At 36.7% G+C, this 17,996-nt stretch overlaps 1 protein-coding gene across 2 annotated transcripts in view; it reads right to left on the reverse strand.

The window, feature by feature from the left end:
* LTN1 (listerin E3 ubiquitin protein ligase 1) overlaps window positions 1-17,791 on the reverse strand; it is a 31,097-nt gene extending 13,306 nt beyond the window's left edge. For both annotated transcript variants that reach the window (XM_021535377.4, XM_021535375.4), the window contains exons 1-16: window positions 17,644-17,791; window positions 15,935-16,138; window positions 15,526-15,624; window positions 14,324-14,554; window positions 13,306-13,358; window positions 12,194-12,374; window positions 11,262-11,435; window positions 9,943-10,133; window positions 8,592-8,733; window positions 7,098-7,880; window positions 6,568-6,609; window positions 5,197-5,389; window positions 2,852-3,091; window positions 1,690-1,843; window positions 1,288-1,438; window positions 405-594 (exon numbers count right to left, since the gene is read on the reverse strand). In XM_021535377.4, the coding sequence (XP_021391052.3) occupies window positions 405-594; window positions 1,288-1,438; window positions 1,690-1,843; window positions 2,852-3,091; window positions 5,197-5,389; window positions 6,568-6,609; window positions 7,098-7,880; window positions 8,592-8,733; window positions 9,943-10,133; window positions 11,262-11,435; window positions 12,194-12,374; window positions 13,306-13,358; window positions 14,324-14,554; window positions 15,526-15,624; window positions 15,935-16,138; window positions 17,644-17,685 (3,070 nt within the window). In that variant the 5' untranslated portion in view covers window positions 17,686-17,791. The remainder of the gene's footprint in view (window positions 1-404; window positions 595-1,287; window positions 1,439-1,689; window positions 1,844-2,851; window positions 3,092-5,196; window positions 5,390-6,567; window positions 6,610-7,097; window positions 7,881-8,591; window positions 8,734-9,942; window positions 10,134-11,261; window positions 11,436-12,193; window positions 12,375-13,305; window positions 13,359-14,323; window positions 14,555-15,525; window positions 15,625-15,934; window positions 16,139-17,643) is intronic.
* Between the last annotated feature and the right edge of the window lie 205 nt (window positions 17,792-17,996).

The following is a 17,996-nucleotide window of genomic DNA, read 5'->3' on the forward strand; positions in this document are numbered from 1 at the left end:
AACTTTTGTCTCAAACTATCTTTACATTATGGTTAAACCCTCAAGGGAGGGATACAGTTCTTGTAGCCCAGTCATGCCAATGCCCAGTGTTTTTTGGCAATGAACATATCTGAAGTTTTGAAAATTCATACTTCTCCCAGTTCAAAGTTCTGTTGAGACAGGATGAAAATAACCAAAAGTGGTCCCAGGAACATAAAAAGTATTTTTAAAGGAGACCTGAACAAAAATAAAAAAAAAAAAAAAAAAAAAAAGGAAAAAAAAAAAAAGGAAAAAAAGGCAACAAAAAGTAAAAGGATAATTTCTCATAACTGTATGCCAAACTTCAACTACGTATTTCTAGTTTTCAATTCAGGTTACAACTACTATAAAATAAAATTCCTTTAAGTTTTACCATTGTAACTTACTTATATTATCAATTTTCTTTCTTTCAGCATCATGATTTCCATTTTTCAGCTGAAGTAGTACCATTTTACTTAATAAGGCTGAGGTACACAGATGGCCTGGAAGTTTATTTGTGTTGCACAGCTTGACACTTGATCCCAGAGGTTCACAATTCATACTAAGCCTCCCTTCCAAAAGAGGCTTGTGCATCCACTGTAATACGTGCATAAAAAGAGTATGAAAAAATACTTTGATCTGTTAAACCTTGAAAATTCAGAATGATTAAGAAACTACCATGAAACATACATATTCATATCAAATGCACAATGGTGAGGATGACCCACTCCAGTGTATTAAAAATCTAACTGCACAGCAGTATTTTGAAACTGTACTGCTGCTCAAAACAAATACATTTCTTTAGAACTCTATGTATTTTACAAGAAACTGTAGGGTTACTGTAGAGTGGTGTCTGCACAGGAAATTGATGTCCTTCCCAACTCTCTACTTTATGTATGTCATTTTGCTGACAGATAGCATACCATATTCTTCTGCAGATATTGGTGTCTTTCACAAAATTAATCTTTATGAAGAATTAACTTAGAGATAAAAACATCTTCACAATGTATACTCTGTCAGATAAAATTCCTAAATTGTAAAGCAAGTCACTGGTGTGCTGGGTAGAAAAGGGTAATTTCATGGATTTTGATTTTTCTCCAGTAGTACTGGATGGGTCCATAAACAGAGATTTTATCCTCTTTATGGGCAAAGTCTAACAAGAACCTCTGCACAAACATATGGTACTCCTAAGTGCAGTGCCATGTCATAGGAAAAAAAGCTTACCACCCTAGGGGACAGAGGCTTGAGGAAAGATTGACCACCCTGTGCAATCCATTATCATTTCCATACCTCAGAGCACAGAGACTCGTGCAATTTCCTCCACTCAATTTTGTTTGGTGTGACGTGCTCAACGTAAGCTCTCACAAGATACCCAGACTGTCCATCAGCTTCCATGAGCTTCAACAATAAATCACTGACTGCAGAGATCAAAACCTGCAGACTGGGAAAGGGAGAAAACACTGCAAACAAGTTTGGCACTCATGATTAAGAGCCATTTGCATATTTTCCATTGATACAATGCTCCATACATGCTGTACCAGGAATGGTGTAAGTTCTTCTCTACCCACTGCCTGCACCAGGCTGAAAAGTCTCTCAGGAATACAGACATCAATTCAATGAAGGCTATTACAGCACTGATCCTGGTTTGTTTTGAGAATGAGACATTATGGAATAAACGTGCATCCCAATTACCTTTTAACATCCAAAGAGGAAGACTGAACTTGGTTCTTGACCCACAGTGCAGCTTTAAGCAAAAAGGTGCTCTGTTTCTGAGTGCCCTGAAGCTGATGCACAAGTGAATTTACACCAGACATCCAAGTGTGTTTTAATTTGCATACAAGTACATCTATTGTAAGAAAAGGAAAAAGAAAACAAAACAAGAACAAATGGACAAGCAAAACTATCATAAACAGGTAAACTCTAATTACAACCTACAGCATACAGCAACAATCACATGTCTAAAGGTCCTACAGTAGGTAAACAATTCTCTTTCCTGTGGTTACATGCAAAAACTATCAAAGGCATATACACAGCCTTCTTCTTGTAGAGCAATTTTAAATTAACTGTGACACACAATAAGATTTTATTTAATTTAATTGAGAATTAGAGTGATGTTCTTGTTGTCTGCTACCATATGTTCATATGGTCTTCAAAACCACAGATCTTTCCACCAAAATATTGGACATTCACAACCTTAACAGTCATTTATAAAGCAGCAGTGTTTTCCAAGCTAGTACTGTCCTACTTCACTTCTATGACAACACTGAATCATTGCATTTACTTGTATTAATTTCAGTAAATATATGTATCAATTTAACACCCTCACATTCTGCATTCAAAGTATATAAATCAGCATCTCAGTCTGAACATGAGACATGATCCATGAGAGAGAGGCGTGGATCACAATTTGTCTGGGAAACTTGGCCAATATAAATGGTTTCAGAATAAATACATGTTATCTGTAAAGAAGCAATTCTACACACTTTTTCATAGACCACCCCCCCCCCAGATTGCAAAATTAGCAAAAAAAAGTTAATTTGTTATATTTAAAAGACTTTAAACAACTTTAGTAACAGTCCAAAAAGTGTGCAATATCACAGCCTCCAAGTTAGCTGATACTAACATTAAAAAAGCTTCAAAATCCTTGTAACTATGTTCAGGACTTGATGCTTAGTAGTAACTATGGGCACTGTAAATTAAAGCACAGATTTTCATGTCAGTTACAGCTGCAAATGCTCAATGTACGTGCACCCAGTATTCTATCACATACTCGATTGTGTTTCACAAAAAGGAAGAATTTAGATGTAATCATCAGCTAGGAAAAAGCTCAGCTGAAGTTCTTTTTCCAAAATACCTGTCAAGTGTGTTGCATCCTGCCTCTGAGCACACAACTGGAAGATGGTAAGGAGCAAGTCCTCTGAGGATGGCATCAGCAAACAGCCTTTCACTGAGCTGAAAAAGCTTGAGGCCACGTCGCAGATGAAAGATACTGATGATTCAGTATCTCCAGCTTCAGAAAGATCCTTTGCTTTAGACAGAGCTGCTTGAAGTTTATCAATAATCCTTTCAACAAAGGTTTCACCTATCAATGATTCTATTGGGCAGAGGAAAAAGACAATATACCTGATAAAGACAACTATGCAAAGATGTCATATTAACATGGACCAATTTGATTTCTGTTTACTAATTTCTGTTTACTAATTTTGAATACAAAATAAAGTGCAAAGCAGTTTCAGTATCCTGTGGCAAGGAGTTCCATTATTTAATTATAAACTGTATGAAGAAGTATATTTTTCTTGGCCCTCAAGACTGCTATCTAAGTATGTGTTACAAATTCAAGTTCTTCCACTGAAAGAAACAATTATACATTTCTCACTATTTGTATTTTCTACACAAATCGTGATTTTATGGCTTTTAAGTACAACCCCATCCCTAATCACTTCCACTAGAAGCTGACAAATTCTAGTCTGCTTTCTTGACTCTACAAGCAGAAGCCACTGCTTGTCTAACCATCCCTGCCAGATTTCTTTGGGCATAGTCTATTATATGTTTTTCAAAAGCATATAGAATATTGCAAATGACCAAACTTGAATAAGAATATTGCAGTGACCAAAACTATGTGCAGAATTCCAGATATTGACAACATATTCAGTATACTGACTACATGCTATAATAATTTTCATTTGTCCTCTGTTCTTTTCACAGCAGCTCCTAATAAGCTGTATTCCTCTTTTGCTGCTTTTTTACAACCTGCCACTTACAGGGAAATACTGCAATGACTGAATATCTCTTTTTGATTTTTAACAGGTCAGAGCCTATCATTGAATTGATACAGTTACAATTGTGTTTGTCCCATGTACACTAGTAGTATTTATTTGCCTTGGATTTCTTTTGTAATCTGTTGTATCAGTTAAGCATTCAATATCACAACACACTGCTATGGATCTGTGAAGTTTCAGCTACAATTATCTTCCTTTCAATAGATATCCTTTTTCCCCTTTAATTCCTTTTGTCACTAAGATACTGATCCATGAAAGTCTCTCCTGTTCCCTCCATGACAATTTGCCTTAAGAAACTTAGATAAGAGATCTCAGTAAAAAAATCCTTTTGAAATTCCACATACTCTACTTTGGTTTTAATGACAAAGTCAAAAACCTCTATAGCTCCTCAAAAACTCTTAGGCTTCAACCAATATGATTTAAAAACAGGTCAAACAGCACACAGCAGAAAATTAACTCAGGAGTGCCTCCAGCTGTAGAGTCAAAAAGCAAAGTCACTGGACAATCAGACCTAGAACATCACACACTCACAAGTACATTTGTTGAACTCTCTGTGGAGACAGGAAACAGATTTCCCTGATGGTCCTTTACACCAGTATCAGAAGAAACAATCTTAAGGACACTTTCAGGATGCATTGTCTAAGAACATTCACCACAGTGAGCTGCCTGTGTGTATATTTGAAACTTGGAAATACCATGAATGTGCACAGCATCCACTGACACTGAAATATGACACCTCAGGGATCAAAGCAAATGCTGAGTTTACATGGAAAACATCAAGAAAAATTAACTCCCCTGGAAGTCCATATAAGATACTAAAACTGCAAGAAACAAATTAAATTGGATGCTATTAATAAAAAAATCAGAATACATACACAGCATTAAGAGCACACACAGAGTTTTTAAAAGACATGGAAATAAATGGAAATAGTTCAAAACAATTCCAACATCCTGTAATAAGGCATTACTAAAACAGACATAGGTCCGTAACAATTGACTTGGTATTCCAGTTCTGAAGGTACATTTCACATGGTATGATTTAAAAATTCATATTATTTTACAGCACATCAGCTGACAGATCAACCTTACTTAAATTTTCCTCAAGTTTTCAAAACTTGCAAATCTGAATCTTCTCTTTAAACATGTTTAGCAATGTGGACCAAAAAAATGGCAGCTACTGCTGCAAGTTCATGTTTACAAAATTAAATTGGAGGTAGAAAACTGGCTTAAGTATAAAGAAAGCCCAGAACTAAGAAACAAAAATCCCAACGAAAAACCAACCAATCAACAAAAAACTACCAGGAGAAAGCCTAAATGTTCTATATGAAGTATTCTGGAAGATCCCAAATTCTTTCAACATTATGCAAAGCCTAAGTGCAGCATTTCCACTTCATGAATTCCAAGGATTATATATGCTCACCACTTTTAACGTGCTGTGACAACACCAAGCTCAGGAGGGTCCATCTTTCTGAAGAGGCTGATCCTGAGGAAGCTGCTCTGGGTTTTAAGCCCAGGTGACAAAGATCATCTGCCAGCACTACCAGTTTTTCTCCAAGAGTGTCTCCTTTCAGCCAGTCAGAGACTAAGGAAAGTTTTATTGTGCTTGAGCATGCCTGGATCACAAGAAAAACATTGCAGGAATCTTTTGAGGGTAAAGAATAATAGATTGGTTTGGCTTGGAAGGGACCATAAGATCATCTTCCAAGTTCCAATTTAAGTACCAACCCCCTGCCATGGGCAGGGATACCTCCCACTAAACCAGGCTGCTCCAAGCCCCATCCAACCTGGCCTTGAACACTTCCAGGGATAGAGCAGCCACAGCTTCTCTGTGTAACCTGTTATTAACTATTAACTTTTATTACTAAGCATAAGATTAGTATGTCAAACCTGCACACACAGAGTGAGAATTATATCATCTGCCACAAACAGCCTTCAGATTTTACATCTGCAACAACACTCCCCAACTTTCTTTCTGTCAGAGACAGCAACTTATGGCTGGGTCAGATCTCTACTGCAGAGTGAAACAAGTCACCTTCTGAAAATGCTTCTTTTATGTTTCTCTTGCAACTATAGAGCCCAGGAAATTCCTACACTGGAATTAGAAAAATAACTTCTGGATGACCAAGTTGGCTAAAATAAAATCTATTTAAAACTGTTTATAGCACCTGAATTTCTTTAAGAAGAAACAGAATATCACAAAAACTTTAATTTGCTGATAAGCCACTGTAAGTTACAAAATCACAAAAACTGAGTATTCCTAAAATACACAGCATATGTGAGGGAAGATCCTGTGGTCTATGTACTGGACTGTAAGTCAAGTGCTATGAGTTCTTGTCCAAATAGTCATCAAACACTTCCTATTTCATTCCATGCAATTACTTAAATGTCAGTTTGTTAATACTGAGTGGGAAAAAATTGAATATTACCTTTCCCTTATAAGAACCTTGTAGGGATGATGATATAAATAATCATTTAAATTATTGGTCTAATCCCCAGCTCCATTCTCTCTAGTTTAGAATAGATGATACACAAATCAGGAATCCCTCTGGCTCAAAAAGCAAACTGACCAAAAGCAGAAGGGACAAAGATTCTTTTGTTTTGGCATCATCATTTCATTTTTAAGACTGTCCCCAAATTTAAATGCATTTAAAACAAACACTACTCTGAAACTGTAAGATTTTCAAACTATGGAAATTACCACTACAAACACATGTTAGTGTCAAAGCTAACATCAGAGAATTATTAAAAAATATGCATAACAAGAACAACAAAAAAAAATCTTAATATTTACCTTTTGAATTATCTGGAGAAAAATAACCCACTTCAGATCCATCTGAAAAGAAAACCAAAATTACCCAGTATTTAATAAAAATCTTTGCTGAATAGGAAGGAATAATGCCATTTTAACTGTTCTGTAGGCACAAGTAGAAGCTGATAAAATTCAGTAACAAAGTTACTCATTGCATTATTTCTGTCTTGCAAATCTTTCTCTCCCACAAAATTCAGTAAGGAACTGTATTTATAAATAAGGCTACCAATAACTACTATTAAAATACACTGTATAAAGAAGGAAGAGCAGAGAAATTCTAATGATACTTTTTTTTAATGATTTAGACCATATAGAAAGGGACAGAACCTTTCACCCCAACGCTATCATGTCCAATTTTCCAAAAACTACCTTACTTATGCTGAACTTAATCCAAAGTCATGTAGAATTATCATCCATGCAACAGTGCAAAAAGTAAGATTATTAGTGAACCACAGCCCACAGTAACAGGAATAACTGTGATAAAAATTATTAACATCATGTACAAGTCATACCTTTGCTAAATCATCAAGAATGGCTTTCCTTTCATCATTATTGTTGCAACAATGAAGTACACTGTATAAAATATCAACCAGGAAATGGGTGTCTTTTCTCCAGTCTTCCTTCAGCCAGGTTATTAAATTCAGATACAGAAATTGTACAGATGGACTTCGGTTACGAGCTTTCCCTTCATTTTGGGATTCAGCTTGAGCAGGGCTTATATCATTTCCTTGCTCTAAAAGTACTTGGAAAACTCTGTTTGAGGAAAAAGTGTTGAGCAGGGCAGAGAGAAATTTCAAATGCTGTTCTGATTTATGTTCATTGACATGCACAATGCTCAGCTCAGCCAGATTGCAGACTAAGTTCTCTAGAGGTTCTTTCCTTAGACGTGAAGTTTGATGCAAGTTAGCCTGAATTTCAGAGTCACTATTTCTTTCCGTGAGCTTTAGACTCTCTGTGTTCCTTTCAGATTCATCCTCATCTGCAAATCTGATTTTTAGAGATTTTCTATTGTTTGGTTTTGTAGCACTCTTCGGATTCTGAAGAATTTCTAGCATACCAGATATGGCAAACAGTAATTTCTCATCAGCATCCAACCTATCAACATGAAGTACACACATGTTTAAAAGATGGCCCCAAAAATCTGACAACAGTTTCTGGAAAACTTCATCTGTGCCATCATCATCGGAGAGTTCTGCTTTGGCTTCCCAGGAACTCAGCATTTCTGCTGTTTGATAAAATAATGGTCCACTTTGTAACTTGGGCTCCTTAAGTACAGCATTGATAAAAGGAATTAGCTATAAAGACAAAAAAATGTATTAAAGAACAGTGATCCAATTCATAAAACCATTTTATTCTTTATTATGCCAAGAAATTATATAATTCTGAAAAACATTCTGGAAGCAACTCTGCAAGTATCAGAATTATTTATTTTTGAACACTTTATAAAAACTTAAAGGATGGGAGGCACTTTTTTCCCCTTAAATATAACTTTAATTGCACAGTAAAAAGAATTATTTCATAGGAAGAAAAACCCTCTAAATTCAGTACCTTTACTTTTGTTACACATTGCTTTCTACAATGAAAGGAGGTGAGGGTGGGTCTCTTCTGCCATGTCTCAAGTGAAAGGATGAGAAGGAATGGCCTTAAATTGCAGCAGAGGAAATTCAGATCAGGTATTGAAAAACAAAAATCCCTGGAAATATGGTCAGACATTAGAATAAGATGCCCAGGGAGGTGGTGGAGTCACCCCCTCTGGAAATGCTCAAGAGACACCTGGATGAGGCTGTTGGGGACATGGTCTGGGGGTGATTTTGGTAGTGCTGGGCTGACAGTGGGACTGGATGATCTCAAAGGTCTTTTCCAGCCTTGACAATTCTGTGTGGTTTCTTTTGTAAAATCTAGGGAAACTCTCAGCAGAGAAGTAAACCCTCAAAAATCACATTTCTCTTTAAATCTGACTTATTAAATGTACACACACAACAATATTCAGGATTTCTGATGAATACCTGGTCACATATAAGCATTTGATGAATTTGGCTTTGGTCTTCTTCTCTTTTCTGAAGTACAGCAAAGCACAGACACTCCATAAATGCAGTTATAATTGCTGAACTTTCTGAAGGACTGGCTGTTGTCCTCTCACTTGACAACCTGTGAGAGGACACGGAAGAAACAAAGTGACTCAGTTTCCAAAAAACCCAGTATGAATGTTATCAATGCACCCTCAGTTATGTTGTTCTGATCCAGACACCAGGATGAGAATACAGGATCATAGAGTCATTTATAGCAGTCAGATCAAAACAAAGTCCATTTAGAAAGCTGACTTTTTTAAATGCTTGACCAAGCATTTAATAGAACCTAAATCAAAATAACTTCTTCATCCACTCTTAGCATTCAGAAAAAAAAAATGTATGTAAATGGAGAAACCATATACAGCCTAGCACACTGTCTCATGATTCAGATGACTGTCAAAACTCTTTTGCAATTTTCCACACACCACAGAAGTTCAGAGAGCGTCACTTTCTGTCATTATAGAAAAAAAAAAGAGGAAGAAAAAAAAGGAAAAAAAAAAGAAAGCAAGTCTCCCCAGTTTTGAGTCAGAAAACCTGCAATTTCTGTACATTCTAAGGAATATTAGATCATACAAATGATCACAGAAATATTACAGTCATTGTACTACTTGTAATAGAATTCTACACACTTTTCACACAAACCCCTACATAACTATCTTCTCCAAGAGCTCTGCTAATTTCCACACCAACATCAGCCAAGAACTGATTTTTTCATTTATTTTTTAAATAAATGAAATTTCAGCATTTCATAAAACAATTTCTATATGCTTTTGAGTACACAATGCACAGGTACACATTTGAATTACATTTGATAGAAAGGTGGTTTTGAGGTATTTTAAAGGCATAAAGTACAAGCAGTTTCATCCTTTAAAAATGAGTATCACAAGAATTAGTTTGTGCATAAAGGAAATCTCACTATCACTAGGCTAATCCCCTATGAAAGAATTACACACTGGAGAGAAGAGCCTGATGCTTAAGAGTCACCCTTAATAATAATGTTCCAAGAGTCACCCTTATAATAATGTTCCATATCCAAATTTCTCATGGGCAAACACAAAGCTTTGACAAGGAAAGACAAGAATGCTTCATGTAAGGAAGATGTAGTAAAATCAAAAGGAGAGCTGAAGATTTAAGATGACAGGAACAGCCACAAAGGACTGACTCCAGTTTTGGATATTGAAAAAAAAATTTAAACACATAATCTCATTTATCTTTAAATGCTTAAAGATTAGTTTATTTACCAATGTAAAAGAGACTGATTCCAAATAAATAAATTTGTGGTCCATACCCTTGAATTATAGAGCTGAAAAAAACTCTGAAGTATTCCAGGTTTGGTTCCACAATGTCAGGAGGCACCTTGCTAATGAAGGGCAGGAGGTTGGGGTAGATAACAGCAGCTAATCCTCGCCCACCTTCTCGAAGCACTGCCCAGAGCTTTGGCAGAACTCCTTTTCTGGCATTCACATGACTCCAACAGTCCTACAGAAAGAAATTCACTTACTATAAATTAAACAACAATATGTTGTTTAATTAAACAACTATAAATTAAACAACAATATGTTGCCTCAGAAGAACTCCCAAGGAAGCCATTTAACCTATGTCCCCATATTATAGCGGAAACAAGTCATTGTGAAGTTTCAATTCTTTTAAGTTACTCACTTGCCAGTATCTTTAAAATTACTTTCTCCTTATTTTGGCTTCGGAAGTTAACATGATAAAACTATTTCTGCACTGTTTAAATTCAATTGACCTTTCTTATTAGCCAACAATGATTAAAGGTTTCTCTTTAATAATGCTTTCATGATGCTTCTATGAAGCATCATGGATAGAAGCATCAGCTATTGTAATTAACACTGTATTTAATTTTAAGTTGTCATTATCAAGGCAAACCGATGACTGAGTCTGGAAGCATCACTAACTTCAAAACTCTCTTCAAAAATTTTCTGATGGTTAGAAAATACTTTGCCACTTTCTTCTTCCTATTTTTTTTTTTGTCATCCGATCTATTTTATTTATTATCATATTTATTTATTATAGTTCAAGGTACCTATATTTATAATAAGCTGAACAAAGACTGTTTAGGGCTTTTTCTTCACAAACACTTGTTACAGTTCATTCCAGCAGTTGCAAAAAGGATCTGCAGTGTTAAATCGCCAAAGGATAGCAGTCTATGGCAGCAACTCATCCTGCAATAAATTCAAAGCTGGTGTTTCACTTAAAATTAACGGAAAAAAAAAAAAAGAAAAAGCTATAGAATCCTTACATTTGAAGGGGAAACAAACTAACCGAAAATGCACCGCAGGTCTTTTTTGTAACTGTCTTTAAAAAAGAAAAAGGTTTAAAGCATTATTTGACTTACTAGTAACTACATTTAATGAAAGGATTTAAGGTTAATTAAATTAAATCCATAAAACAACTCTAATTTTCAGCTATGCTGGACATGATATATTTGAAAGTTACACTGAAAGAAGGAGGATGTACACTTAAGGAGTTCCTGTTACAAATTATAAAGAAAATCCAGTCAAGCCTGTCTTCTACACAGAGAACAACACTTGGTGAAAAGTTAAATTTGATGAAAACATCTGCCCCTTACACTTCCCACATTACCTCAATAGTGGTGATAGTATAAAGCACTGCTTCCCAAAGAGCAGGACACACCACTGCATCATTGTCATCAATGCTGAGAAGCACAGCAGGACAAACTCTTGGTGCTTCAGCTTTCACCACCTCAGGCAAATGCTGACAAAAAGCAGAAATCAGCTCAAAGAAAGCTGAGCGAACCTGACAGAGGCCACAGAAAGAAAAACAGAATTTGTCACTACATGTAGTTAAAAAGAGTCCTTCTAAAGTCAACAAAACTTTACAACACACCATGCCTTTATTTTACCACATTAACAAAGGTTAAAATATTATTAAAAACCAAGAAAACCGAAGCAGTTATTAAACAGTCTTATCAAATATTTTAATGTAATTTGTTTAGTGATAAAATGCCTGTCAAAAGTTGTATTTTTATATACTTCTCAAAAGGCATTTTTTCCGAAAAGCAACTTAAAGCTTTTAAACAAAATACTATTGCATGAATTCATCACCCTATGTACAGACTAAAGACCAGTAAAAATGTTTAAAAAATGAAAATCTCAAAGCATTAAGAACACATGCTGTAAGTTGACAGAGTTTTTGTCTTCTACATGAATTTCAAATGACAGCAGATTGCCAAAAGGTAGACCATGATGATATGGAAATAAAAATTTAGCCTACTGGATAAATTTTCAAGCAATATTGTCTATATTGAGTTTGGGGGCTTTTTTAACATTAAGTCTGGTCAGATATTAGTCCCAGATAAAAAAGATTTATAATTACATTAACTGAACAGTTTCTTTAGCCTTTCTGGAATCTACATAGAAACCTGAAGGCTGTTTCAAACCTAAGCAAAGTACCAAGTTCATCCTTGTAGAATACAAGTAATTAATGCTTCCTCAGTTTAAGGGTATTACCTTTAACAAAAACCAACCAAAATAAGCAAGAAATTAAAAAGTCACCTGTGAGATGCTGTTTTTGCTGTATTTCCAAAATTTATTTTGGGACAGAAGTGACATTAATTTTTCTTCCAATGAATGCATCTCTTTCTTTGGCAACATGCTGAGCAACTTTTTTAAAGCTAACAAGGAGCAGGTCAGAATCCGGAAAAATTTGGCTTCCCTTTCTTCTTCTGGTACAGTTCTCAGAAAGCAAAACAAACAAAAAAGTTAAAAGTAGACTGCAAATAAACCAACAGGCATCCCAAGTTTGTCTAAACTAAACTGCCTTCATTTTCTTTTATGTTCTTTCTTGATTTCAGGTACCAGGTTCTAAATTACACTATATAGTGTTAGGGAAAAAAAACTTTCATGTCATCTCATCTTCCAGCTACTCACAAATGATATTCTTAAAAGAGCTGAACCAAAATTAGATAACTGACAACACTTTCAAAACCATTTATACTTAAGTGCTGCAGCAATAAACAGCTGGGACTCAATTTTTTCATGCAGAAAAAGCTGATGCTTTATTCACAAAGCTCATATTGATAGGAAATATCAGAAGGCTTTGTGTTACACCAAACTGGCTAACAATACACTGACACTCAAGTTTATTGGTCAGTAAATGGTGAGGGTGTCCATCTGTCAAATCTCTCCATTTTTGATTAGTTTACATATTTTGCTCACTGATTCCTATGAGACAGATTTTTTTGTTTATTGTAGGTGCAAACGGTTCTCTTACCAGAATAATCTGTTGTGTTAACTGCCTTCATTTTTATGATTTTTCACATAGGAAGTTAGACAGCTGCACTTAGAAGAAGTAACAGGCTAGCTGGTAATTTAGCAGAGCAAGGCCTGATTTTATATAATAAATATAAATATAAATATATAAATTATATAATAAATAATATAATATGAACACTTTATATAATAAATATTATATATATAAGACCTTTCTTTTATAATATCTCTACTTGTATGCAACATTTAAGTTCCAAACAAAGTTGCTGGGATCTGAATTAAAATAATTATTCTGTCTCCTGAAACAAAATTAAATTCACTACTTCCAGGGACAAAAAACCCAATCAAGACCAAGATTTAAAGACTTAAATATACATTTAATCAGGCAAACGTACTGAGGGTCACTGAGTGTATCAGCTGTTTCCTTCAGAAGGTGATCTTGAAGTACCTATAGGGGAAAAACCATGCATATAAACACAAAGAAATCTAATACTTATATGTGAACAATATAGTCCACACATTATTCAGAGACGACCCTACAACAAAATTTCACAACCTCTGAGTTGTCTTTCTAATATTTTTAGACATGCTAGTAAACATGCTAGAAAATAATCTGAATATAGTAGTTGTGGTACTGATTGAATTAAGTCTTCCTAACACTTAGTAAATTGCAGCCCTATGCCAATGTGCTCCTGCTAAAAAGAAGCCAAACTGAGGCAAATCAAATCAATTGGGTTTGCACATGATGGGCCAGCAATGCAATCTTTGACCTTTTGTTAATTCAGCCAACTGAGTATCATATCTGACTGGCAGAATAGCATAAACCTTGGTCAGAATTAAACTTGTAGATGCTGAAACACTGCTCAGCATTCTTCATTCTTTTCCACTATAGCTAAACTACTCCAGCATCATTACTCTGTCTGTCAGCAACATTACGTGTTGACTGAACATCATTACGTAGGAATGCACACAAGGAAATTCACTATTAATTCCTTTGATTCCTGTCATCCTCATCTGAAGTCAGAAAAACATCCTTTTTTTTTTTTGCTCTGCATTCCTTATTATTTTTCTCTTTTATACTTCCTTACAGAAGAAATTCTTCCCTGTGAGGGTAGTGAGGCACTGGCACAAGTTGCCCATAGAAGCTGGGGCTGTCCCATCCCTGGAAGTGCTCAGGGCCAGGTTGGACAGGGGCTGGAGAAATCTGGTCTAGTGGAAGGTGTCCCAGCCCATGGCAGGGGGGGGAACATGAAGACTTTTTAGAAGTTCCTTCCAACCCAAACCATTCTATGGTTCTCTTCAAAGGTGCAAAGTTTCAGGTGACAAAGAAATTTAACTGTGAAGAATAAGTGGGGGAAGGATGACTTTTAAACTTACAACAGAAACCTTAAAGAAATACAAAAGAAAACTCACATTTAGAATTTCATCCTTACAGAATACTAAGGCTTCAGGTTGTTTGCTTGAAGGAAAAGCTTTTTCAAAAGCTACTTTTGCAGCAGAAGCAGCAGGGGAGTAAGTGTCACACTGAGCAATCAGCCAGTAACCCATGATACTTTTTAAGTAAGGAGCTAAGTGTTTTTTTACTTTAAGAATCAGTTGTTCGAAAGATTGCTGAGTTGCTTCTCGAACACGGCGATCATGATCCTGTTAAACAAAGAAAAGAAGGGGAAAAAAATAGAAAAGTTTATTGGTTTAAGAAATGTACCTTTGATTTCAGGTACTTAAAAGCAAAAGTGGTGATTAAAAAGTCATGTTTGCAATTAATTTGATTTCAAACATAGATTTGAAAATACACACCAATGACAAAAATTTTTTGTATCCCAAGGTATGGGGGCACTCCTAATTCAGTAGCATCATTTTCCCAAACTGTTGTATATTCAGACTGTAACCTTTCCCTGATATCCCTAACAACAGGTTTTGTTTCCAATTTATACAAACATTTTTCAGACAAGAGGCAGGAGAAACAGGAAGCCTTGAAGATATCTTTTCAATTAGAACTACCATAAGCCGTGCATTGCTATCCTTTATTTGCATATGAATTTACAACATCATGATTTTCTAAACTCTTGATTCCAGAAAGAAACAGTAGGAATTACTCTAATGGGTAGGAACAGTGATTTGTTTTGCTCTATACCATTTTTTCAACAGTAGCCATTCAGTAAACAGATTGGAAATACAGCAAATAGATCAAGAAAATTATTGCTAATCTGGCTACACATAATCTTTTCATATTTGTGTTTGGGTTTTTTTAGTGTTAAGTCTGGTCAGATATTAGCCCTAGATTAAGAAGGTTTATAATTATGTTAACTGAACAGACTCTCTAGCCTTTCTGGAATCCACATAATTTTCCTAAGAAATATAGTACCATCTTTTAAACATAAAGGTCTAACAGATCTATTAAGGAAGTACAGTCCAGATATCAACAGTTTGAGATTCCACCCACTGCCAATACTGAAATATGTCCACAAAACAAACAGTATTTTGCTTCAACTTGATGTTTCTCCTAGAACAAGTCAATAATTCCAACAAAGGTAGACAGATCAACAAAGACCACCTTAGAGATAGTCACAAGAAGTAGACAGGCAAGTTTCTAATTTAAATACTTCAACACTTACTAGTGAAATTTTACAATAAATTCTTGGCCAGTAAGGAAGAACACCTTTAACAACTTCTGCTTCTCTTTCCTTGCACATTGTCCCAAACTCTTGCATAGCCTAAAATCAAAATATCAAGAGCATGATTTAAGAAGTCAGGTAGATATTTTCTGTAATTTATCAGTTTGTATCTAAAACTGCAACTCCCTTTTCCAAAAATCAAGTAACTTTTTGAAAATGAGCATCTATAGAAACAATTGCATGATGGACCTTGCTATAGTTTATCCAAGATATCTTCTGGATTGCACTTCAAGCAAATCCGCCAAAGTGAAATTAGTCACTTCCTCTTCCTCTTCCACCCTTAAGAAAACTGTTTTATTCTCAAATTTAAAAAAAAAAAAAAATTAGGGGGGACAAAGGATACACCTACTTTTAATTTGGTTGTGACATCCCTTTTAGATAGTTTTCTCAACACCATTCGGAAATCAGCATCCACAAGGCTGTCTACCTCCTCTGCTCCTTGAATTGCAGGAACATATCCTAGATCACTCTGAGATGTTCCAAAGCCAATAAACCCAGGCACTGTTCCACGTTCTTTGGCAAGGAGCTCTGCAGCTCGGCCGCTGCTAGAAGGCTGACAAAACAAAAGGGACAGAAGTCAATTATCAATTTAATTTTATTTTGCGCCCATCATGCATTGGAAAATATGATCCTATTTTTATTGTATAATTAACCTTCTAATTAAAATAAAATCTCTCAAAGAAGAGTCCACCTGTGCTTCAAACAGAGAAACCTAGAAAATTATTATTCTCTTTAGGATCAGGCTGAGAAAGCTGGGGATGTTCAGCCTGGAAAACAAAAGGCTCCAGGGAGCCAACATAACATCCTTCCAGTATCAGAAGGGAGCCTACAAGGAAGCTGGAGAGAAGTCTTCATCAGGAACTGTAGTGATACGACAAGGAGGAATGACTTTAAACTGAAACAAAATAGGTTTAGATTACATATGAAATTCTTGCCTGTAAGAATGGGGAAACCCTGGCACAGAGGCTGCCCCATCCCTGGAAGTGTTCAAGGCCATGTTGGACAGGGCTTGGAATTAACCTGGTCTAGCAGAAGGTGTCCCTTCCCATGGCAGGGGTGGATGAGCTTTAAAGTCCCCTCCAACTCAAACCACTCTATGAGTCTTTTTGATGATTCTGTGAATCAGAATTCTCTTTTCTCCTAATGCATGAATACTTCTGGAAAATTTTATTGTTTTATTGCTTTATATAGCTTTTTTGCTATGCAAAAAAAAGCCTAACAGAAAATTCCTTTTGCAAGCAAATAATTTATTAAGAATCTATAAACAACTTATTAACAAACTATTTTTCCTCCTTCACTGTTTCTGGCTTTCCTAGTTCTTTTCATGGGCCAACAGAGCTCCCAGGGAATGTTCCTTTTTACTCTGAACAAATAAAATCACATAGACAAAATAAAGGATTCTCCCATCAACTAAGTGGCCAAAAATGATTTAGAGAAATGGAGGAAAAGCATGCCTATGTAAAAAGTATAATAATACTATCACATAGGTGTGTGTTTTGGAGCTCAACACCACTTCTAGTTTACCCCATTTGTATTATCGGCTCAGCCTTGTTTCAACCACGCTCTTTTGGAAAGACTGCCCCAAACCTGACTGATGCTTAAACGTCCTCTGGGACACCTCACAACGCAAACACCTTTTATTTCCTAATGGCGGCAGCAGCTTTGTGAGCTTGTGGGGTTTAAATCACCTTCTCTGAGCTGTTACGCCCATGCTGCTTTGCATTGAGTCTTCCCTAAATCCAAGGAGGAATTAGGGAAGTGGAACACCTGAGTGATGGGGGAGATGTCACCTCCGGCCTTTTGGCAAGGAAACCACGCCGAATGCGTTTGCTGCACTTGGCTGAACCTACACCCGCGGTGACTTTGCTCTCCCTCTGAACCAACACCGCGGCCGCAGCTCCCGCAGCCGGGCCCCGAGCTGGCGCTGCCCGCCGGGGGAGCCGGGCTCCGGCGGCCCGCAGCGCCCGGCCCCGCTCGGCCCCGCTCGGCCCCGCCCGGCCCCGCCCGGCCCCGCTCGGCCCCGCTCGGCCCCGCTCGGCCCCGCTCGGCCCCGCTCACCCGCACGTTGCCCTTGGTTCGCTGCTTGTTCTTGCCCCCCATGGCAGCGGCGGCAGCGCCGCGACACGTCCGGGGCGGGGCGGCGCAGCGCGGGCGGGAGCCTGCCTCAGGGACATCCCTTAAAGAAATAGAGCCAGCTTTATGTGCGGTAGATGTAATTTGCGGTAGATGTAATTTGCGCTGTTTTTATTATGATGTTGAATATTTCTTAAAGTATACGCGTTTGTATTAGGAGTCTCATTTTCGCAGGCGAAACCTGGTGTTAAAACCTGATTTACACGTAAAAGGATGTGGCTGGGCCAGGAGGGATACAGGGATGCCCAGGCGCTGAACAACCCGAGATGGATATTATA

Source organism: Lonchura striata, chromosome 1 (assembly GCF_050655825.1).
Source record: "Lonchura striata isolate lonStrDom1 chromosome 1, ASM5065582v1, whole genome shotgun sequence".
NCBI lineage: Eukaryota > Metazoa > Chordata > Aves > Passeriformes > Estrildidae > Lonchura > Lonchura striata.